The 18,724-nt window shown below is 36.2% G+C and overlaps 1 protein-coding gene across 1 annotated transcript in view; it reads right to left on the bottom strand.

The window, feature by feature from the left end:
• Positions 1–18,724, bottom strand: part of ATRNL1 (attractin like 1) — a 439,114-nt gene that overhangs the window by 345,648 nt on the left and 74,742 nt on the right. The window contains exons 10-13 of the mRNA XM_082285771.1: positions 15,814–15,968; positions 6,788–6,872; positions 4,953–5,161; positions 2,604–2,722 (exon numbers count right to left, since the gene is read on the bottom strand). Coding sequence (XP_082141897.1) covers positions 2,604–2,722; positions 4,953–5,161; positions 6,788–6,872; positions 15,814–15,968 — 568 coding nt within the window. The remainder of the gene's footprint in view (positions 1–2,603; positions 2,723–4,952; positions 5,162–6,787; positions 6,873–15,813; positions 15,969–18,724) is intronic.

The raw sequence follows: 18,724 nt of genomic DNA, 5'->3' as shown, positions 1-18,724 counted from the left end.
TTCAAAAATGCAATACTGGGTGGAGGCAGAAATATAACAATTCAGCCGTGCCTCAACATACTAAGGCTCTCTTTAAGGCCACTTTATCAATTCTTTTTTTCTCTTCAGTAATGGAACAAAATTGACAAAGTAAATTTTTTCACTCTAAAATTCAATCTGTCTCTGGTCTTCCTCGGTGAAGAAAACTGCATTTTGTTGCAGTCAGCCCTCTCCAGCAATTTACCACTTTATTTGGTAAAGTATAAAAAGATTTTACTTTCATGGAGGAGCTTACTCTTCCATGGTATTACTTTATGAAAAATGACATCTTGTAAAGTTGCAGCAATCTAAAATGAAATTAATCTCTCCAACAAAGCCTTTTCTTTTTTTCTTTTTTTGGTAAAGACTTGTTTCCATTACAAAATATAAATATAGTTAATTTTCTGCCAATATGATCAGAAGCAATGGAATATTATTTTCACAGGATGCAAGATAAGGCATTTTGTGTGCAGACACACAGAGTGATTACAGTTTCATAAACATATTACACAGATCCAGATCAACCAGGCATTGCAAGCCTCTGCTTCCAACGACATCACATATGAGTACGATCTATATGATCTATACCTTGATGATGCATGAGTCTGCACAGTAGTGGAATGTAGTGCTCTGTTAATGTGCTGGCTCACATCAGAGGGTGAGCATAGGCAGGGATATGTTCATCATCAGTGCATTAGCACTACTCATGAAATCCATCTGTCCAACTAGAGTTATTTCAGGGAAATGTTCATATTTTACAGGCCTTCCAATCAGCAGAGTAATCACTGCTTTGCAGATATCTGTGACCATGAGGCCAATGCCAAACTGGTTGAGAGCATATCTTTAGTAAACTGGCAAGCTTCCATGAGGCAACAACAGCAGATTCTAAAACATTACTGTCTGTCTCATCCGGTGTTCTATGATCTAAGTCATAAATCAAGGCCTTTGTACAGCTGCAAAGGCTCCTTGTGATGCTCCTAAGTCTACAGCTTGTTATCCCATATTACCATCACAGTGCTGTCACAACATTTTCATTTGTGGACCTAGTCCAAAAGTAGCAGTCTATGAAAATGGATAATCAGCCTGATCCATTCTGTTTTTCCACATGGTGCCATTCTGTTGATGCTGTTTTGGTGGGTTTATATCAAAGCTGCAAAATTCTGCCTCTATCATCTTACGGCCAATAGACTAATTTTGCAACAGCCACCTTCCATTTATGATAGCACCTCTTTCCAGAAATCATTTTGATGAATTTTTGCTATCCCATTCTTCAGTAACTACACTAACAGCCTTTTCAGTCCACTTCAAACCCTGAATAAAAGACAGGAAATGATACAGAGAAGACTGGTGCATCGTTTGCTAATTAAGCTGACAGTCATGAAAGGTTGTCAAAGAAGGACACTGAACCGAGAAGCCTGTGCTAAAATACCCAGTGCTCCACATTTATTAGGGATCATTTATTAGGAATGAAGATGGTCTGCTTCTTAGCAACTATTCCTTGTTCAGGAGTTGAAAACCACGGTTAGAAAATTAGCACCTAATAAAGAACAATGTGTCAGGAAAAGAAGGGCCCTTGAAGATCACAAACCATTAGTGCCTGGAATGCAAAATCTCTCTGACAGACTTATAACATGGCTACTGATGAATTTGTGTCTGCACTGCTTTTATTAGTAGTGACTAGCTACAAATGCTAGTGATTAGACCTGGCTGTGCTCACTCTGAATGGGCAAGATTTGAGTCACAGTCAATCCAACTCACACCTTAATTTGTCTGTCTGGAGAAGAAGATTGATTTGCATCAGGTTCAAGCCAGAGAGCAAGATACTTTTACTAATGGAAATGTGTAAAGAAAGGATTTTGAACTCAAGTACAGCCAGGTGTCTGTGGATAGCTGAAAAGTATAAGGAGGCAAAATTTATAAAGCTAAAACACTACTATAAGCTCGGCAAAAATCAAATGAACAAGCAAGAGATGCTGGTGGACAAAAACATAGTATGGCATGAAGCAATACTAAAAAGAGAAAACCATAAACTGGCATGAATCTATGTGATCTGATTGTTTGTACTTAAAAAGATCAGAACCAAATCACCACAAGACAATGGACCTCATGGTTACAGAAGCTCATGTTCCTTTAATGAGATGACAAGTGACTCCAGTACAAAGAAAACCATTTCTATGATGACCAATGATCAGAAGACCATGACTAATAAGACTGGCCTGGTCCTGATTAAAAGGGAAAAAACTGAAAAGCACCCTTGATGGAATTCATGGTTTCTGTCTGTTTACTATACACCATATATGCACAAAATCCAAGTTAATAATGACTCTGTGACTTTCCAAATGTCATAATTAGGGGATAATAGCATTTGTCTTAAGAAATATACAGTAGGCAACATAACTCTAAAGAATACCTTTTTTACCCTGAGATAGATTTTTTTGCTGCACTCCAACTCTGCCTTCTGCAACATTTTTACTTCAAAAGCCTGGCAAACAAGTTAGTTTGTGTTGAAAACAAGCAACTACTGGTCTACTAAACCCAGAAGAAGGACCCAGTACTGATAACGTGCTCAGATTTGCGGGACTCACCATGCTACAGTTACTGTTTGCTGAAATGCACTTCTTGTCGTCGCACCACTGGCAGCCGTTGGTGTTGGCGGTGCAGCTCGCGCAGTCCGCGTACCGGTAACATCTGTCGTCCGCAGCAGCTGCCACACAAATCAAACAGAAACGTCCCACAGAAGGAGAATAACACCACATTTTAAACACTTCCTTAGAGCTTTTTCTGTTACATCCTTCATTTGAACTCTAGACATTCATAAGTGTTTAAGTTGCTGTAGGAAATTAATTCTATTCAGTTAATAGGATTTACTCCTTTAAAAATTCCTTTAGTAACAACTATATTTGAAGGTTCATAAGTCTCGTATCAACTGAGGGAATATTCACAGATTTACAGCACACAAGCTGTCTTAGCACAATGCAGAAAGTAAGAGTATGAAAAGGTTTTGTCAACTATTTTTTCTTCACTCCTTTAACACAGAAGAAAGATTCTCTTCAGATGTAGGATTCTGATAAAAATATTAGATGGCTACGCAAGAAGACAAGATAAAAGTTGCAAATAAAAAAAATCTAAGATATGAGCAACACATGGACATTTTAAATCTTTCTAAATGAATTTATAAACCTATTAGTGATTGGTAAGCTACAGTTCTGTCCTTTATCTACAAATGTATTTGACAAAGAGTTAATGTTATATTCTTAACAACGGGACTTGGACTAAAATTTAGGTTATGTAAAATCATTTAGGACACAAATTATTACTTCTATTTAAAGTAGGCAAAAGTTCTAAAAATTGCCATGATGCAAAATAGGAGAATTTGTACCATCTCCTACACTGATTACTGTGTTTAATTCCTGTTTGGTTTAGCTTCTTTAGTTTCAGGTTCATGCAAGCTTATAAGACTCTCTTGACAGGGAAGTCTTGTCATCCAAGAATCGATCTTTTGAAAACCACTAAAATTTCTGCTTATCCTTTAATATTGACCACCAGAAGTTTCTCAGACGATACTCTCAACCAGGTAACAATTGAGCCAAGTAATGTGAAAGAATATATGAAAAATTGGCTTTTGGCAAAAAATTACCACCTGAAACTGGAAGAATTTTACAGCAGTGAAACAGTGCTGTTCACACAACTTCTTCAGAACTGGAATTCTACAGACCTCATCTCTTGCAAGTTGAGTTGTACCTTATTTCCACTGCAGCACCTGTACTGTAGAAACTACTCTAACTTTTTTATTTTCCTTCAGCCTATCTGTACTTTGTTTTGTTTGGCTTTTATAAACACCTATTGCTATGATCAGCTTTTTATAAGATCCACTTTCATCTGTATTACTTTTGAATTTAATGCCACAGGATTTTTTCTTTTTATATATAGATAAAACTTTCTAGACTGTATATCTCTAAAAGTTCTGAAACTGTACAAAAGCCATTTTCCAGAAAACTGTACCTGAATAGTGTTTTTGTTATATCATGTACCTTTTTTTTCTGAGTTTGCAACTTTATAGCCAGTCCAAAAACAAGTAAAAGCTATCAGGAAAAGAAAGTGTCTTGAAGTGTTGATTAATAGCAGTGCTAGTAACTTTTCAATGAACATTAAACATTGACTGGCAGTTTAATTGTATGGCAGTTTGTACACACAGCACACAGCTAAAATTTGGAAAGTAATTTTACACTGTGCTGAAAGGAAAGATGCACAGAAAAAACAGTAGGTGCATGCAGCAGGGATAAATATTCTGTTCATGTGACATATAAGAACAACACTTTCACAAGCAATTTATTTGTGACAAGCCAAAATGTTTAGGAATAGGTTGGAACAGTTATTCATAACAGTAAATTGCTGTTTCAAACAATACAGCCATCACAATGCCACAGAGAAATTCATATGACAAACTTGAATCCATCTGACACACTGCAAAGGGCTTGTTTGCCTGAGGCTTTTTCCCAGCTGTGCCTGTACTATATTCTTCTGTACAAATGTTCCTGTTTCATAGGTAATCTACTTGAAGCAGTGATGCTTTCCTCTCTTATTGGTACATACAGGTATGAGAGTGCCATATGACCATAACACCAGGGTATCACTTGCAGTGCCCATTTGTGCTCTGACTGCTGTTCTGCTCTTCCCTTAGCACCTAAACTTGTGCTCTTTTGCATCTACTTCCTACTTCCCTGCATGTAAAATACAAAAGGATTCCACAACTGAACGATTTTATAAAAAATAGTCTATAAATCTCTGGCACTGGGTATACTCAGAGAGGAACAGTCTTAACATTACAGTCACTATGTCCTGGTTACTTCCTTGGGGATCATTTGGGGGCTTGCCTGCCCTCATCTCCTACATTGCACTGCAAACATGACATGAACAGACTAGAATTCACTTACCTGTTTTCTTGGGACATTTTGCTCTAAGGATGTTATTAGCATGTCCAGATTCCCAAGATTCACAATGTTTCTTGTTCCACAGACACCTTATTCCTGGACGGGCATTTTTGCACAGCTCCTCATCTCTGAATGCTTCACAGTTGGGAGGCTTGTACACGAGGATGTCATTCAATAGAACACTCGAAAAACCCCCAAATATATACATGGACCTATTAGGAAAAAGCAAGGAAATTTAACTGTTATTGTAGACACGTTTTGTTGATTTCTTATCATTAATTACAATTGATTAATGATACAATTAAAAACTCACATAGTATTATTAAAAAAAAAAAACTTATTCTTTCTCTACTAAAGACTCTATCAGTGGTTCCTTTAACGATTATTTTTCCAATTTACTTCTCCATGGAAGTTTAGAGTAACAAAAAATTACAGGAAGCTCCCTATGCAGTATGTATTATGGAGTGGCATATCCCAAATGTTTGGAAAGAAGAATGAAGAGCTTTGCAAGACTGTACTCATTTTTGCAGTTAGATATTGAGAACAGAGCATGAAATACTGGCCTGTAGAAAACAAGAACATTCTTTTCAAGACAGGCAGCAACAATTGGTAAGATGGATATTTCTTTTTGGTAACATTTACGATGCAGTAGCTGCTGACACAGGAACCAAAAGACTAGACCTGAGTCCTCACCCTTCTCATTTAAAACTAAAAACAGCCTCGGGTAAAAGACAGTAATAGAAAACCTCTATGTCTGTTGTATGATGTACTCTTAAAACAGAATTAATCACAGAGTTACCAACAGCAAAAATCTGGCAGGTATCTTGTACTGCACTTTTTTGGTACCAAAAACCCCACCAAAAATGCCACTAAGTTCTTAAAAAAAAAAAAAAAAAAAAAGAGGTATTTTGAATGTAATTCATAGAAAGTGACAGTTCTCAAAGTATCAGACATGGCTTAGATGCCATAAAACACATGAATCATAATGAAAAATATCAGTTGCTGAATTCACTAATTGCAAGCAATTTTGCCTTAATAAATAAATCTGTTCATTGATTAATGTCAAGTGCTCTGTGTACATACTTACAATTTAGTGCTATTTTTGTTAAAAGCAGTCACACTCCTATTTGTAGCATTACCCATTAACTCATTTCCAACCTATACAAGACCCTTATATAGAGGATCCATAAGTTCCCTACAAACACTTAAGTACTGAGTATATTAGTGTGATGAATAATGCAGAAGAGGTACAGTGATCTATAGTACTGCAGCTTCAGATACTAAGCCAGCTGGCAACCAGCAAAAGGAAAGCTGAGACAAGCAAATAACATACGTTTCTTTAAACCTGACTATTGTTTTCTACAACTTTTCCAACTTAATATGATCTAGTTGCTGGCAGGCTTTTCCTCCTGCCAGTGGTTAAAGATGATAACCATATCAGTATCATCAAAATCTTCCCTTTTCATAGCAAATTGTAGTTACATGGTTATTTTATGATTGTAGAAGAACAAAGAATTATAGCATGCTGCAAAGAGAAGAAGATTTCTCCCATCATACCTAAGTGAGGGTTATATTTGTTACCAAATATCAAATTCAGTGTAGCTCTCAATACTGAGAAAACACCTCAGTACACTGGAACCGAAAATGTCACTGAATAGATCCCACAGCCTGGCAGATTGGGAATTAGCTGCACTGATTACCTGATGAGCACTACTTTTCCTTTCAATAAATGACATCAGTTCTATGGTATTGAACCATACTTCACTTAAGTGTGATTTCTTCTACAGTTTTTTCCTTCAGAAAAAGGGCAAGGAAAATTTAAGAGACAGTTCATTTACCCATTACTGACAACAGCAGTGTGACCAAATCTGTTGACATCTCGATGCAGATTAGGTTTTGGTAAAATCTTCCATTCGTCACAAGCTGAAAGACAAAAAACCAAGCATATATCAAATAATTTGAAAAGTTTTCAGCAAAATCCATGTGAACTATATTTTAACTGCTCAAGGATAAATCAACAGGTTACTCCTTTTAGATGCATTTGTGAGTACACGCTCCAATAACCTGTCAGCAACACTGATCTATCCTGACATTTATCAAGACTACAGGACATTCATAGAAGAGTCACCTCATTACACATATAGTTGTCTGCCTTCACAGCCAATTTCAACACCCACAGCAACAAGCACTGCCATCTCTGTTATCAAGAGATCAGTAATATTGCCCTAATGTTTACATGCTCTCAAATTAGCTGAAGGGTTTCAATTTATAAGTATTTCATGGAATATCTATGGCAGCAAACTTAATTCTTAAGTGTTTTAAGAGAAACTATCACTCCTCCAGCTGTGCAACCTATCTCATTATTGTCTTACTTTTGGTATCTTGATTTAAGTATGCTACTTATTACTTTCCACATATTTGAGAGGAATGTTGTATCAGTATCTCCATGTCAAATTAATTACTAGAGTATGTTTCTTTTAGAACAGCTGTACACAAATGTGGTTTTGGTGTGGTTTCATTTTTCTTTCCTGACTAGGGTTTTAGTTCTTTAGAACAATTAGTCCTTTCTTCATTATTTCCTACTTACACTTTACTGGCTTAAAATATTCAAATCCCACAGTAACAGAAACAGGGAGCACCTACAGATTGAGACTTCAAGGAAACCCATATAAAGTGGAGTAGGGAAAGTACTTTTCTACAGAGCAAGCAAAACATTCCCAGAATTTGTCATCATAACAGGTTTTGGAGAGAGGTAGGGCAAACTTTCAGGAAAACTGTAACCCTAACATGAAATGAAAAAAATGAAAGCTTTCTCATTTAAAAAATAAAATCTCCTATACACACAAAGATAAGGATTACATGCAAAGCTGAAAAGGAGTTGAAGGGAAAGAGGCCTCTTCAATTTATTCCAAATAAAAGCATGGGGTTTTTTATATATAGAGACAATTTATTTTAAGCCAGAGGCAAAGCTATCAGTTTGGACACTAAGACAGAAAAGAAAAAGACCTATTTGCTCAGCACACTCTCCATAATACTGAGAAGTGGACAGAGTACTGCCTGTAGAAGCTGCAGAGTCAGAGTTAGTAACACAAGGAAGCAGAAGTGTCCTAAAGAGATCAACAATTAGAAAAGATTGCTGGCAGACAGCAAGACTGCTGGGAAAACATCTGAAACCTGTTTCCAGAGCCTTAATGCAAGAGAGACTTTACATAAAAGTGCTGAATTCATTTACCTGCAAGATTCCAATGACAGTCACATCTAAAGAAGGTAAACGTACTTAATATTAAAATTTGAGATAATTTATGCAAGTTATGGATATGTTAAAAAATATTTGAAATATCACCATCAGACCACACATTTCAAAAAATAAATAAAAAATAAAACATTATTTTAAAAAACCCCAAATCCCAAAAAATCATCTTCCCTCTTGTAAGAGACTTAAAGATCACAATTGCCTCAAACACTGTTAAGATGACAGAAGGACTTTGCCCTGAAGATAAGCACAGAATGGTGCTGGCTCTGGGCCTGGCAAAGTCTGGCCAGCATGTCCTGGGAGATGCATCCTGACAAAAATTCCCACTGTGGCAAACTGGGGGAAACAAATCTGTCTCTCTCTTTCACTCTTGTTTCTCTCCCTGTCCTTCCCCTGCTTCTTTCAATCTCTCCTTCCCTCACATTTACTGTTAAATAAAATCCGTGCTATTGGTTGGGCATATGGTCTTGTTTGAACCTTAACTTGGGTAGAGGCATCTCTCCATATTCATATTATAACACCTCGCTCCTCAGCTTAAAAAAACAGAAACAAATACCAGGAAATCCTGGAGGAACAAACTCTCTCTCCCAGGCTGGTGTCACTCCCACTGTCAGAACAGTTCAACTTCACTAGTGCTGCTGTTCTGGCACTTCCAGTACAGAAAATTATTCCCAGCAGAAAACTATTGACAGAAGCACCTGGTGCAGTCAGCATCCTGTTAGCAAACCACACTGGAACACCTCAGTGCAAGGTCACATGAGGATGGACTCGGCACACAGGAGGGGACAGGGCAGCACAGCTACGGCAGCAATGCCGCTAAATCAACTCGGGCTTCCACTGAACCACAGCCTGAGCCCATAAAGAGACCCAGTGTGAGACTCTGGCCCTGCTAAATAAACCAATTACACCTCTTTATAAACTGGAAACAGAAACTAAAAGCACATTATTACTGGAGTAATGCAGATGGTTCAAACAGCATTAATTTTGACATCAGGTGGTGGGCTCGGAATGGATTTAGCAGCTTGAAGAAAATACAGCAAGTTTAATTCATTGTCTTATGGGAGCAACACATCCCAAAATTCTTACTTCTTTCTCAACTGCTACTTTCTTTCACCATCATTGTTAACATTATATTATCGTAACACTATGGAATTATTAATACACTTCATCTTTCACAATTGTTCTTTTCTTGTTTTCTCTACTTAAATAGAGTGGTGAAAGTATGAAAATGCCAGAGAGATGTTCCTGAAACAGTTTTAACAAAAGAGATCACAGCACTAGGACATGAACTACCTACTTATGATCATAAGTTTCTGATGAAGTTGGGAGTAGTGTTAAATATAGAAGTTGTGCATTACCCATATCCATCCATAACACTGGCATTTGACACCTCCAGGGTGTTTGACTTATGAAAGAAACTCAGACCAAGAGCAATACTATTTATTAGAAATAAGGGATCAACGGTCCAATCATTAATTTTAATTCAAGAAAACTCTTCCATTTTAAAAGCTGTAAGAAGCAAGCATTTTAACACTACAATTGACCAGCAAAATCTTACTGTTATACTTTAAAATCAAGTTCTTGCTGCTAAGTCACTGCACATTAACAGACACAGCACATGTGAGCTCATGTGCCTTCGATAGTAAAAGGAAACAATTTAAGAAACACTAAATTTTCATCTGATCTTGGGAAGTGTTGACATTAATTTTATTTTTACAAACATATACGTTATGAACATAAATATATAGTCTTTCCTGTACTCAGAAATTTATTTAAGAAATAGTGGGATTTAATACCAAAGAAAAACCATAAAACCATAATAAAGGCTCGTTTTCAGATGAGGAACCCCTGAGGGCTGAAGATATAATAATTCCTTTCTTACTGATGGTATTTTTCAAACTGGCAGGTCTTTTCAATAGAGTACAATAAAAAAGAGGGAGGGTAGCTTATTACAAATAACCTCCCCTCTTATCTCCTCCTAGTCTTCTCAATGACTACTGAACACGGCACTGTGCAAGAATAATACTTTTGCTCAGCTTCTAATTCCTGATGTGAGGTTCTCTGTACAGTTGATTAATACAAAATACAGATAGTTAGGCAAATGATTCCTGGTATTTTTCAGTAAAGAATCAAATAGAATTCATCCCTGCCCACCGTCTTCAAACTTCTTTTGAACACCTCTAAGTATCCGAATTTCCAGACTTCACTGTACTGTTCCAAGAAAAAAAATGACAAATGGCAAATGCAATATTATTTACAACATGATTTATCATTACAGCATTCTGTGTGTTGTGTTTATTACATTAAGTCTAATAATGATGGTAAGCTCTGTGCAGTAAATAAAATACTTTCCTCCATCAAATGTTATCCCCTCAAGGCATTATACAGATAGCAAGTGGAAGATACAGTATTAATTGTATTTGTTGTATCTGTAACCAGGTACAGCACATAGCACATGGAAGCAAATTCTGCTTTTAATAGAACCAATTACTAAGCAGATGAAAAAATAATACTATTCATTCCAAACTGATTAGCAGGATTTTTAGCCACTGAAAAGTACAAGAAATAAAGGGTTTTTTCTTTCTATTACTAAGGCTTCAGCTTTAAGAACAAGCTGTACCACATTATAACATTAAAAGAAAAAGGTTCATCCTCCTCCCTGGTATAGCTTAAACGGTTACCAGATGATAGAGAAGAGGCTCTTACAGTGAATTGACAGTGACACACATTTCTGTGGTGAAACACCACAGAAATGCACTGGATTTGAACCAATCCAGCTGATGCTGGCAGAGAAAATCCCCACTTGAACTTTGCACAGAGTATTGCTCTCCAGAGCCCACACTCCAGCAGGTCAGGCCTCAACACATCTCATCTACAACCTACTGGCAACACTGCATTACTGATATCAGAGATGACCAGGACATGTCATGGGAAAGTTCTCAATGCTGCAACAGTATTCATACACTATGGAAAGGTTTCCTGGTATGATTTTACAGAAAAAAACAAACCAAAACAAACCAACCAAATATTTTCTAATCAACATTGTCGTATCAGTAAAATACTTGAACACAGATTTGATTTAAAAAATTAACAAAGATTAGGTTTACCAAAATGTGACTGAACAGAGGGGAAAAAAAAAATAATAGAAAAAAATAGTATTGTTAAAAATAGGAAGCAAAAGTTATTAGGACAGCCTCCAAAAAAGGGGCAACCAATGTTCCATACTTCAGCTCCAGGATCACATTTGTATTTTGGCACTGGCAGCCTGATTTGGTGACAACCTCTTACTGCATTCGGAGCTTTGTTTCAAGAGAAGGTATATGAAACCATCTACTTTATGCTTACATTTAACAAATAATTTCTAAATTTCAAACTATTTAAATAGATTTGACATGCCATTCTATTTATTCTGCTCAACCACACTGCAACACTGCAGTGCAGCCTTATGGGCTACACAGAATTCAAAGCCAGCTTATGCTTCTATTTTCTCTTTACACATTTCTAATAATTACTGAGTTCATTTTTCTTTGGTTCACAACATATGGACATCATTATACTTCTGTCTGGTTCTCATTTATGACTCTGGACTACTAAACACTGAACATAAACAACTAAAACAACATGGAAGTTATGTACTAGCAGAAAACTTATTTTCTGAGTGTTTCCACACTGCATAAATATTTTTCTTTAATCAGATAGTAAAAATCTCCTTACTTTCAGGAAAACACAATGGCAAGTATGTTCAAAACAGCATGAATCAAATTTAAACTATAGAACCAACATCTACAACACAGTCTATACACATAACAGTGACTCCCCAAGTAATATAAAGAAATCAACAACCTTAAGCTTTGCTATTAAATGAAGCAATTAGTGCATTATATTATTATGGCTTTGCTCTTCTAATAGCACAGCAATATGGAGATAATTGCTGTTGCAGACTACACCAAAACTACATTTATAACTTAAGTGCTCAGAAACGCATAAAACTTAAATCTTTCACAGGCACTGCTTTATGTTTTCTTTGTGATGGCACATCAAAAATCCATTTTTAACTCCAGAAAGAGGGAGAACTGCAAAAAAAGATGTGTTCCTATTGGAAAAAAATTTACAGATATTTAAACTTGTTCATTTTGTTGACAGCAAAGACTAGAGGTGAAACAACTTATTTTACAAGCACACAACCCATGAATGAACAATTCATTTTATTACAAAGTACAAGAAATATGTTTGATTGCAAGTGGAACTAAAGTCAATCTCATGAGATAATTTTGAAATTTTTTTCCAAAAAGGAGAATGTTTTTAAGCTTTGTAGGAATACCCTAGAAGAAACATAATATTTCACTAGCAATATTGTCTTTCATAAGGAATTGAATTTGCATACTATTTAGTCCATAATAATAAACTGAAATCCAGACAGTAACAGAAGAAATATTGTGGAGTATATTATTAGTGTAAACATATGGGTTATTGCACATCCCCCACAGATCCAAACAGTGCAGAACTCCAACCACCACTAGGAGGGAGCACAGAAACAGCTGCCACATTGCCAGGATTTCAGGTTTTGGCTTTTATAGACATGCCCTGTCAGTAATTCTCTTACATATCTAGGGTACCCAGACACCTTGGTAACTGGCAAATGGGGAACAAAAGGACAGCGACTGAATACTTCCTAAACTGAAATTTAAGGAACTTAGGTATGCAGAGGTATATTTACTAAGTGCACCATTTGGCCAGAAACTAAAATAAGTATCCTTACTCTTTAAAAAAGCTTTTATTTAGTTATATTTTAATACTGGTCTCAGTAGTTAGAACCTGTTTTAAACTCTGATTCTGTGTGTCTAATTAATCTATTTTTATCTGCAAATTTTGCACGTGAATACTCATAATCTAAATTACTTTTCGAAGATCTGATTGGAATATTAATGTAAGTTTTAAGCACATGGGGACCCTCATAAAGAAAAGCTATAACCAACATCAGTTAGAAAATTGCAGGTCAACCACAGCATTCAAGACTGTCCCCACTGCCAAGATTCCTCTTTCAGATTAATGAAGCAGTAACAGCACAGGTTAGAATATACCCAACCTCTACAAGAATGACCCTTTGTGGATCTTTAAGGAGCTGCCAGAGCAACCCAGGGACAACCTGGTGGTAAAATATCAGAGGACAAAAGTATACCAAGGCCAGATTTCTAAAGCTCTTTCTTTTAATGCAGCAGTCTTCTCATCATATATTTACTGCTACATAAGTAAATACATCAAGTAATATTAAATTATGAAAATTGTGGCACCATAGCAATTTTTATAACATCTCCCCATCTCTGTGTCTTCAGCTTTAACAAATATGCAGTAAGTATTTAAAATTACTGAATTGAGCTCTTGGCTCATGACACATTTAAATATCTAAAACTTGTTATAGACTAAGCTCAGGACTTAGAGAGCAATGACTGATCAGAAAAGCCGGGGGGGAAAAAGGTAACTCTGTCCTAAGCTTGGTAAAATTAATTCCTCTCTGGAGATACGTATCTCTATCCCTGGACTAGAGGAGGAGTGTGGATTACCAAACTGCATTAGAAACCAACCTTGTAGAAAGCTAAACTTAACCAAGATGAAGCCACATGAACAGTTACTCCACATTAATATGAGAAACAGCATTTTCATGGCTAATAAAAAGCTGAAGCAATCTATCCAAAGGACTGTGTCACATATAATAAGAGAGATAATCAAAAGTACTCTCTAGCCGAACTTGAACATAAATAGCATAGGCTCTATCTCCAGGATTCAGCTGGTTTCCAGACAGCACCCATTTTTTACAAGACAAGGCATAACACTCCATCACTTGCAAGGTATCTAGGAAATGTGATGCTGATAGCATCATATATTTTTTTTCTTCCAAGCATTATTCAAAAACTCCTGATACAAAGTAAATAAGATTCTGAAATATACCCCTTGCATAATTATTTAATTCTTTGTAAAATATTTCAAGTTTTCTGAAAAAATATGCCTTTATCTAATGTTTACTGTGATATTTGTTTCTAAGTTGGTGAAATGAATATTACGGAAGACTAAACTGGAATCAAATCAATCTTCATATGTTTCATTTTTTAAGATTAATTACTACGTCCAAAGAGTAACTACTACATCCACTTCTTTTTTACTTCATCAGTTTGATAACACATGGAGAATGTGACTTGCAAGAGAATACTAATACTATATTAAACATTATAACCAAGTAGACAAACAAAAGTATTGTTCTGCTTAAGAAAAAAAAAACAGCATAAAATATTTTCATGACAGAAGATAAAAAACTACCGGTGTGCGAAAGGCAGAAAGTTACACTTACTCAGATCTTAGGACTCACACTACTGATCTCTAAATGCACATTCTACAAATAAATGTCGACCAATAAATAAATAATATTATGCTCCAAAATGAGAAAGGAGCTCTGTTTCATTAAAAATTAAATCCACATGCAAACTGAAGTGAGAACAAAATCAATAGTTCACACCACCCGATGCTTATAAGAAGCTGTGGAATGTGCAATACAGGGGTACAGTAGAAAAACTCAACTGTTTTGCCAAGGTTGCTTACACACCTATTAAAACTGGCAGGAAATAACCCATGTATGTTCCATGTACTGAATTTAGCCATTATTTCTTTATTAAAGCAAAAACATTGATATCTACAATGAATGCCATAAACAGCCATTAACTAGTCCTCAAAGAAGGATCATGTCTCAGCCTCCTCTACCACTGCAGGCAGCTGATAAACACTCGCCAAAAATAGATCCAGGCAATATCCACAGGCTATTCTCACCAGCATCATGCATGAGTCCATTTCCCAGGCTGCTCTGACACATTTCCCATTTTTTGGCTCCCAGGACAAGTGTCTTTGCTTTTTGGCCCCAATGTGAGCTGTATGATTATATTTAAAGCCCAAATATGAGCTGTATGTTTATATTTAAAGCCTACGCATAAAATATGGACATGAACATCAGGGATAGGAAAAACTATTTATGGTAAGAACAGCAGTGGCACAAGATAGGAAACAGATTATGGACTCACTAAATTCTCTCATGTTTATAGCCTCCACAATCCTATAGGGAGGCTTTTCCATAAGTGTACAGCTCAAAGGGTTGGAACCACTCCACAGAATGAAAGCTGACACCCATCTAGTCTTGTCTTATCAAACAGTTTTCCTCCAAACTGTATTCTTATCATATATTTACAAACAACAATCTTTTCTGCTCTCAGCCACACTCTTGAGAAATTAAATACACCATATCCTTTTATCATCTCCTCAAGGCTCCTCATGCTTCACTCAACCTTAATACCACTTGCCATGCAGAGCCTTTTTTGAGTCTTTCTTTCTTAAAAGTGTGTTGCCAAAATACTATAAAAATATCCAGGGCCTTGAGAATGGCACGAATGCTGCTATGCCTTGTCCCACAAACCAAAATCTTTCGACAAAGTGGAACAAAAATCTTTAAAATTTATAAATCACTTGAAGGTGTTTGGGATCAAAACTTTAAAGAATCACATCAGCTGGACTTAAGAAAGCAAAATTGTGGTATTTAAAACTCAAATGAGAAAAATACAGTACAAGACATACCTATATCATATGCAAGAAAGTCAGCAGAGAAACACTTTGCACCATTGCTCAGGGAAGTATCATTATGAGTGTTTCCACCAAAAACGAGCATAGCTCCATTGATTAGGACAGCTGAATGAAGGTATCTTGCAAAGCCACTCTCTTTCAAAATAGTCCTATAAAACATAAGAACAAATTAATACATATTAACATGTGAAAAAAGAATTTCTAGATGAAAGCAACACAAAGCAAGGAAAAGAGTAAACTATAGCTATTACTCAGTAAATACAATGAAATTTAATCAGATTGTTTCTAGGATTATCCATTTTCTCATGGTACAACAAATATATATTTATCATTTGTTTAAAATATCACACTTCTAATTTTAAAAAAGTTTGCCAAATAATATATCTGAAATAACTTTTTAACATGTTTACATTTTTCAGAAATGATCACTGATATAGTAAATTGTAGTCAAAACTGGATGAAAACTCATTCATAGTATTAATTCATATTCTTATATATCCTTAGCCACGTTGAGTTTTTGCTCAAGCAGTGCAATAAAAAATTCTTTAGAAGGCCACAATAATCTTTAGACCATCCTACATATTGCAAAGGGAGTATTTTTTTTTTTTTCCTAATTAATTGAACACTCAGACCTGGAAAATAAATGGTAGAATTCATTCTAGATATGATAAAAGCACTTGCACTGCTTCATAAACTTATTCAGACTGGTAAACTCAACCATAGAGAACTTCAGTGCTGAGGAAAAAAAACCATCCTTGCACATTGAGCCTTTGATATCTCTCTTTATTCACTTCAGCCTCTGTGTGTGTGGTCTGCTTTGTGCCAGAGCAATAGCACAGCCCAACAGTAGCCAAGAGCTATCAATGCCACAGTTTGAAAGTGGCAGATGTGGGGCCAGTAGAAAGAACAGAATACAAACTTGATTCAATCCCAGCACATAAATCTTACCAAGGAAGAGAGTAACCATTTGTGGGTTTTGCCAGATGAATTAGTGAAGCAGACCAGCTGTAGACGTGTTTGTGAAGAGCTGATTAGATCACCAGTACAAAATACCACTTACATTCCCCTAATAACCTTTCATTGTCTCCGTAATCTAAGTTTACAAGTTTAGACTCTCATTTTCATTTACGTTACTACACGCTGCTCACATCTACAATTAAACTGTTTGTCATTTGTTTCCTGTAACAAACTGACTCAACAATCTTTCCTTCTGATTGAATAATACTGGGTCTCTTGAATCACTCTCATAATATTTGTTCCGTATTTTTACATCATCATCATCATGTTTGAGGGAGAGGGTTTAAAGCACATCTCATTTTTCTTATATAATGACATAAAACAATCAATAAATGAGATTTTTTAAGTGATAAGATTGCATGTTTAAACAAGTAGAAAAGAAGGCATAGACCTAAATCCTCATATTATTATTTAAATAAATTCCCCCTAGCCCTAGAAAGTAACATCAAAAGAAATATCAAAGACTAAATGAAAATAAATGAGCTTTTTTATTGCTTAAAAATGTGACAATTCCTTCAATCCACTTGCATACCCACACATGTGCTTCTGCTTTTGACCCCTTTTTTTTTTGTCCTATTAAGTGACTTGCTTTTCTCTTGTGTATTTCTGATTAACAGACTTTGAAAACAGAGAACCATGTAAGTGTGGTTTTCTAACCAGAGTTTGGCTTGATACAAGATAGTTATGGTACCCCCAGATGAATGTGATATTTGGGTTCAACTCATCAGCTAGCAACACAGAAAATCAGGAATTAAATTGAAAGAGAACAAGACATTATTTTTAAGTTATTTTCAATTGGCAATGGAGGAATTATGCTGCTATGACTCAAAAGAATGATAATATCCCAAGAACATGTTATCTGTGTCCATTCAGACTATAGATACCTTTCTGTCTTTTGCTTCTCCAGTTTTCTAGATCCCCTACAGCCTAATTTACACTAATTGGTATACACCAGGCTCTGCCTTGATTATCCTACCTTGCAGCTGTCTACAAATAGTTGTGTTGATCACTAAAGACCTAAAGAGACATACACTGTTCTGGGAAAAACTAAGGGCTCTCCTCTCCACAGCGGATATAAGAAATCTCCACAAGTTCTCTTTTTTGAGCTATTCACTTTTCTACTTGTGACCCAACTGTGTTCCCCACTCCTGGTCCCTACCATAGTGTGGGGGGTTTTTCCCTATAATCTTTGCATATTGTATGCTGAGTTTCATCCCTTGCAGTAATAGCAACTTTTCCTCAAGATTCAGCAGAACTGGAAGTTTGTTACCTTGGCCATGATTTTCACTATTCATTAGCATCACTAATGAGGGCAATCTAGAGAACTCTCCAGCACATACCAACCCCATGCAAATTCTGTGAGAGTCTCAGCATGCTGAATTCATTATTTATGCCCATATTCGTGTATCTGCAAACATTAGTCTGTGTTAACTATGCCAATGCCAAGTGCTGCACACAGCAGCACGACTCTGTAACGGTAACAGAAATACCCAGGAGCCAGCAGGTGCTTCCACTGCTTCAGGCCATTATCAAGCCCAGCTCCACATTGTGCCCCAGCTGCAGCAGCAGGGCAGTAATGCAAAGCAATGCAAGTATTGCCAACCCTGTAATTCCCCATCATGTATTAGGAATACAGTCCACACTAGGAATTAAAATATTGCCCCCTCACATTCCAGGAAACATAAAGGTGGTTTAACTGATATTAAGAAATGAAAACCTACCTGCCACTGAGTTGAACGGGTAACCAGATTTGTATATCACAACTTAGTGAAGCCTATGAGTCTCTGCCAGATCAGCCACAGAAATGGAATGAGTGCCAGAGAAAAACATTACATCAAATGGCATAGACATGGGCATGAGAGAGCCATCAAAGCTCCAAATCTTCCTC

Source organism: Coloeus monedula (assembly GCF_965178545.1).
Source record: "Coloeus monedula genome assembly, chromosome: 8".
Classification (NCBI taxonomy): Eukaryota; Metazoa; Chordata; class Aves; order Passeriformes; family Corvidae; genus Coloeus; species Coloeus monedula.
This window is presented reverse-complemented; position numbering and strand designations above follow the sequence as displayed.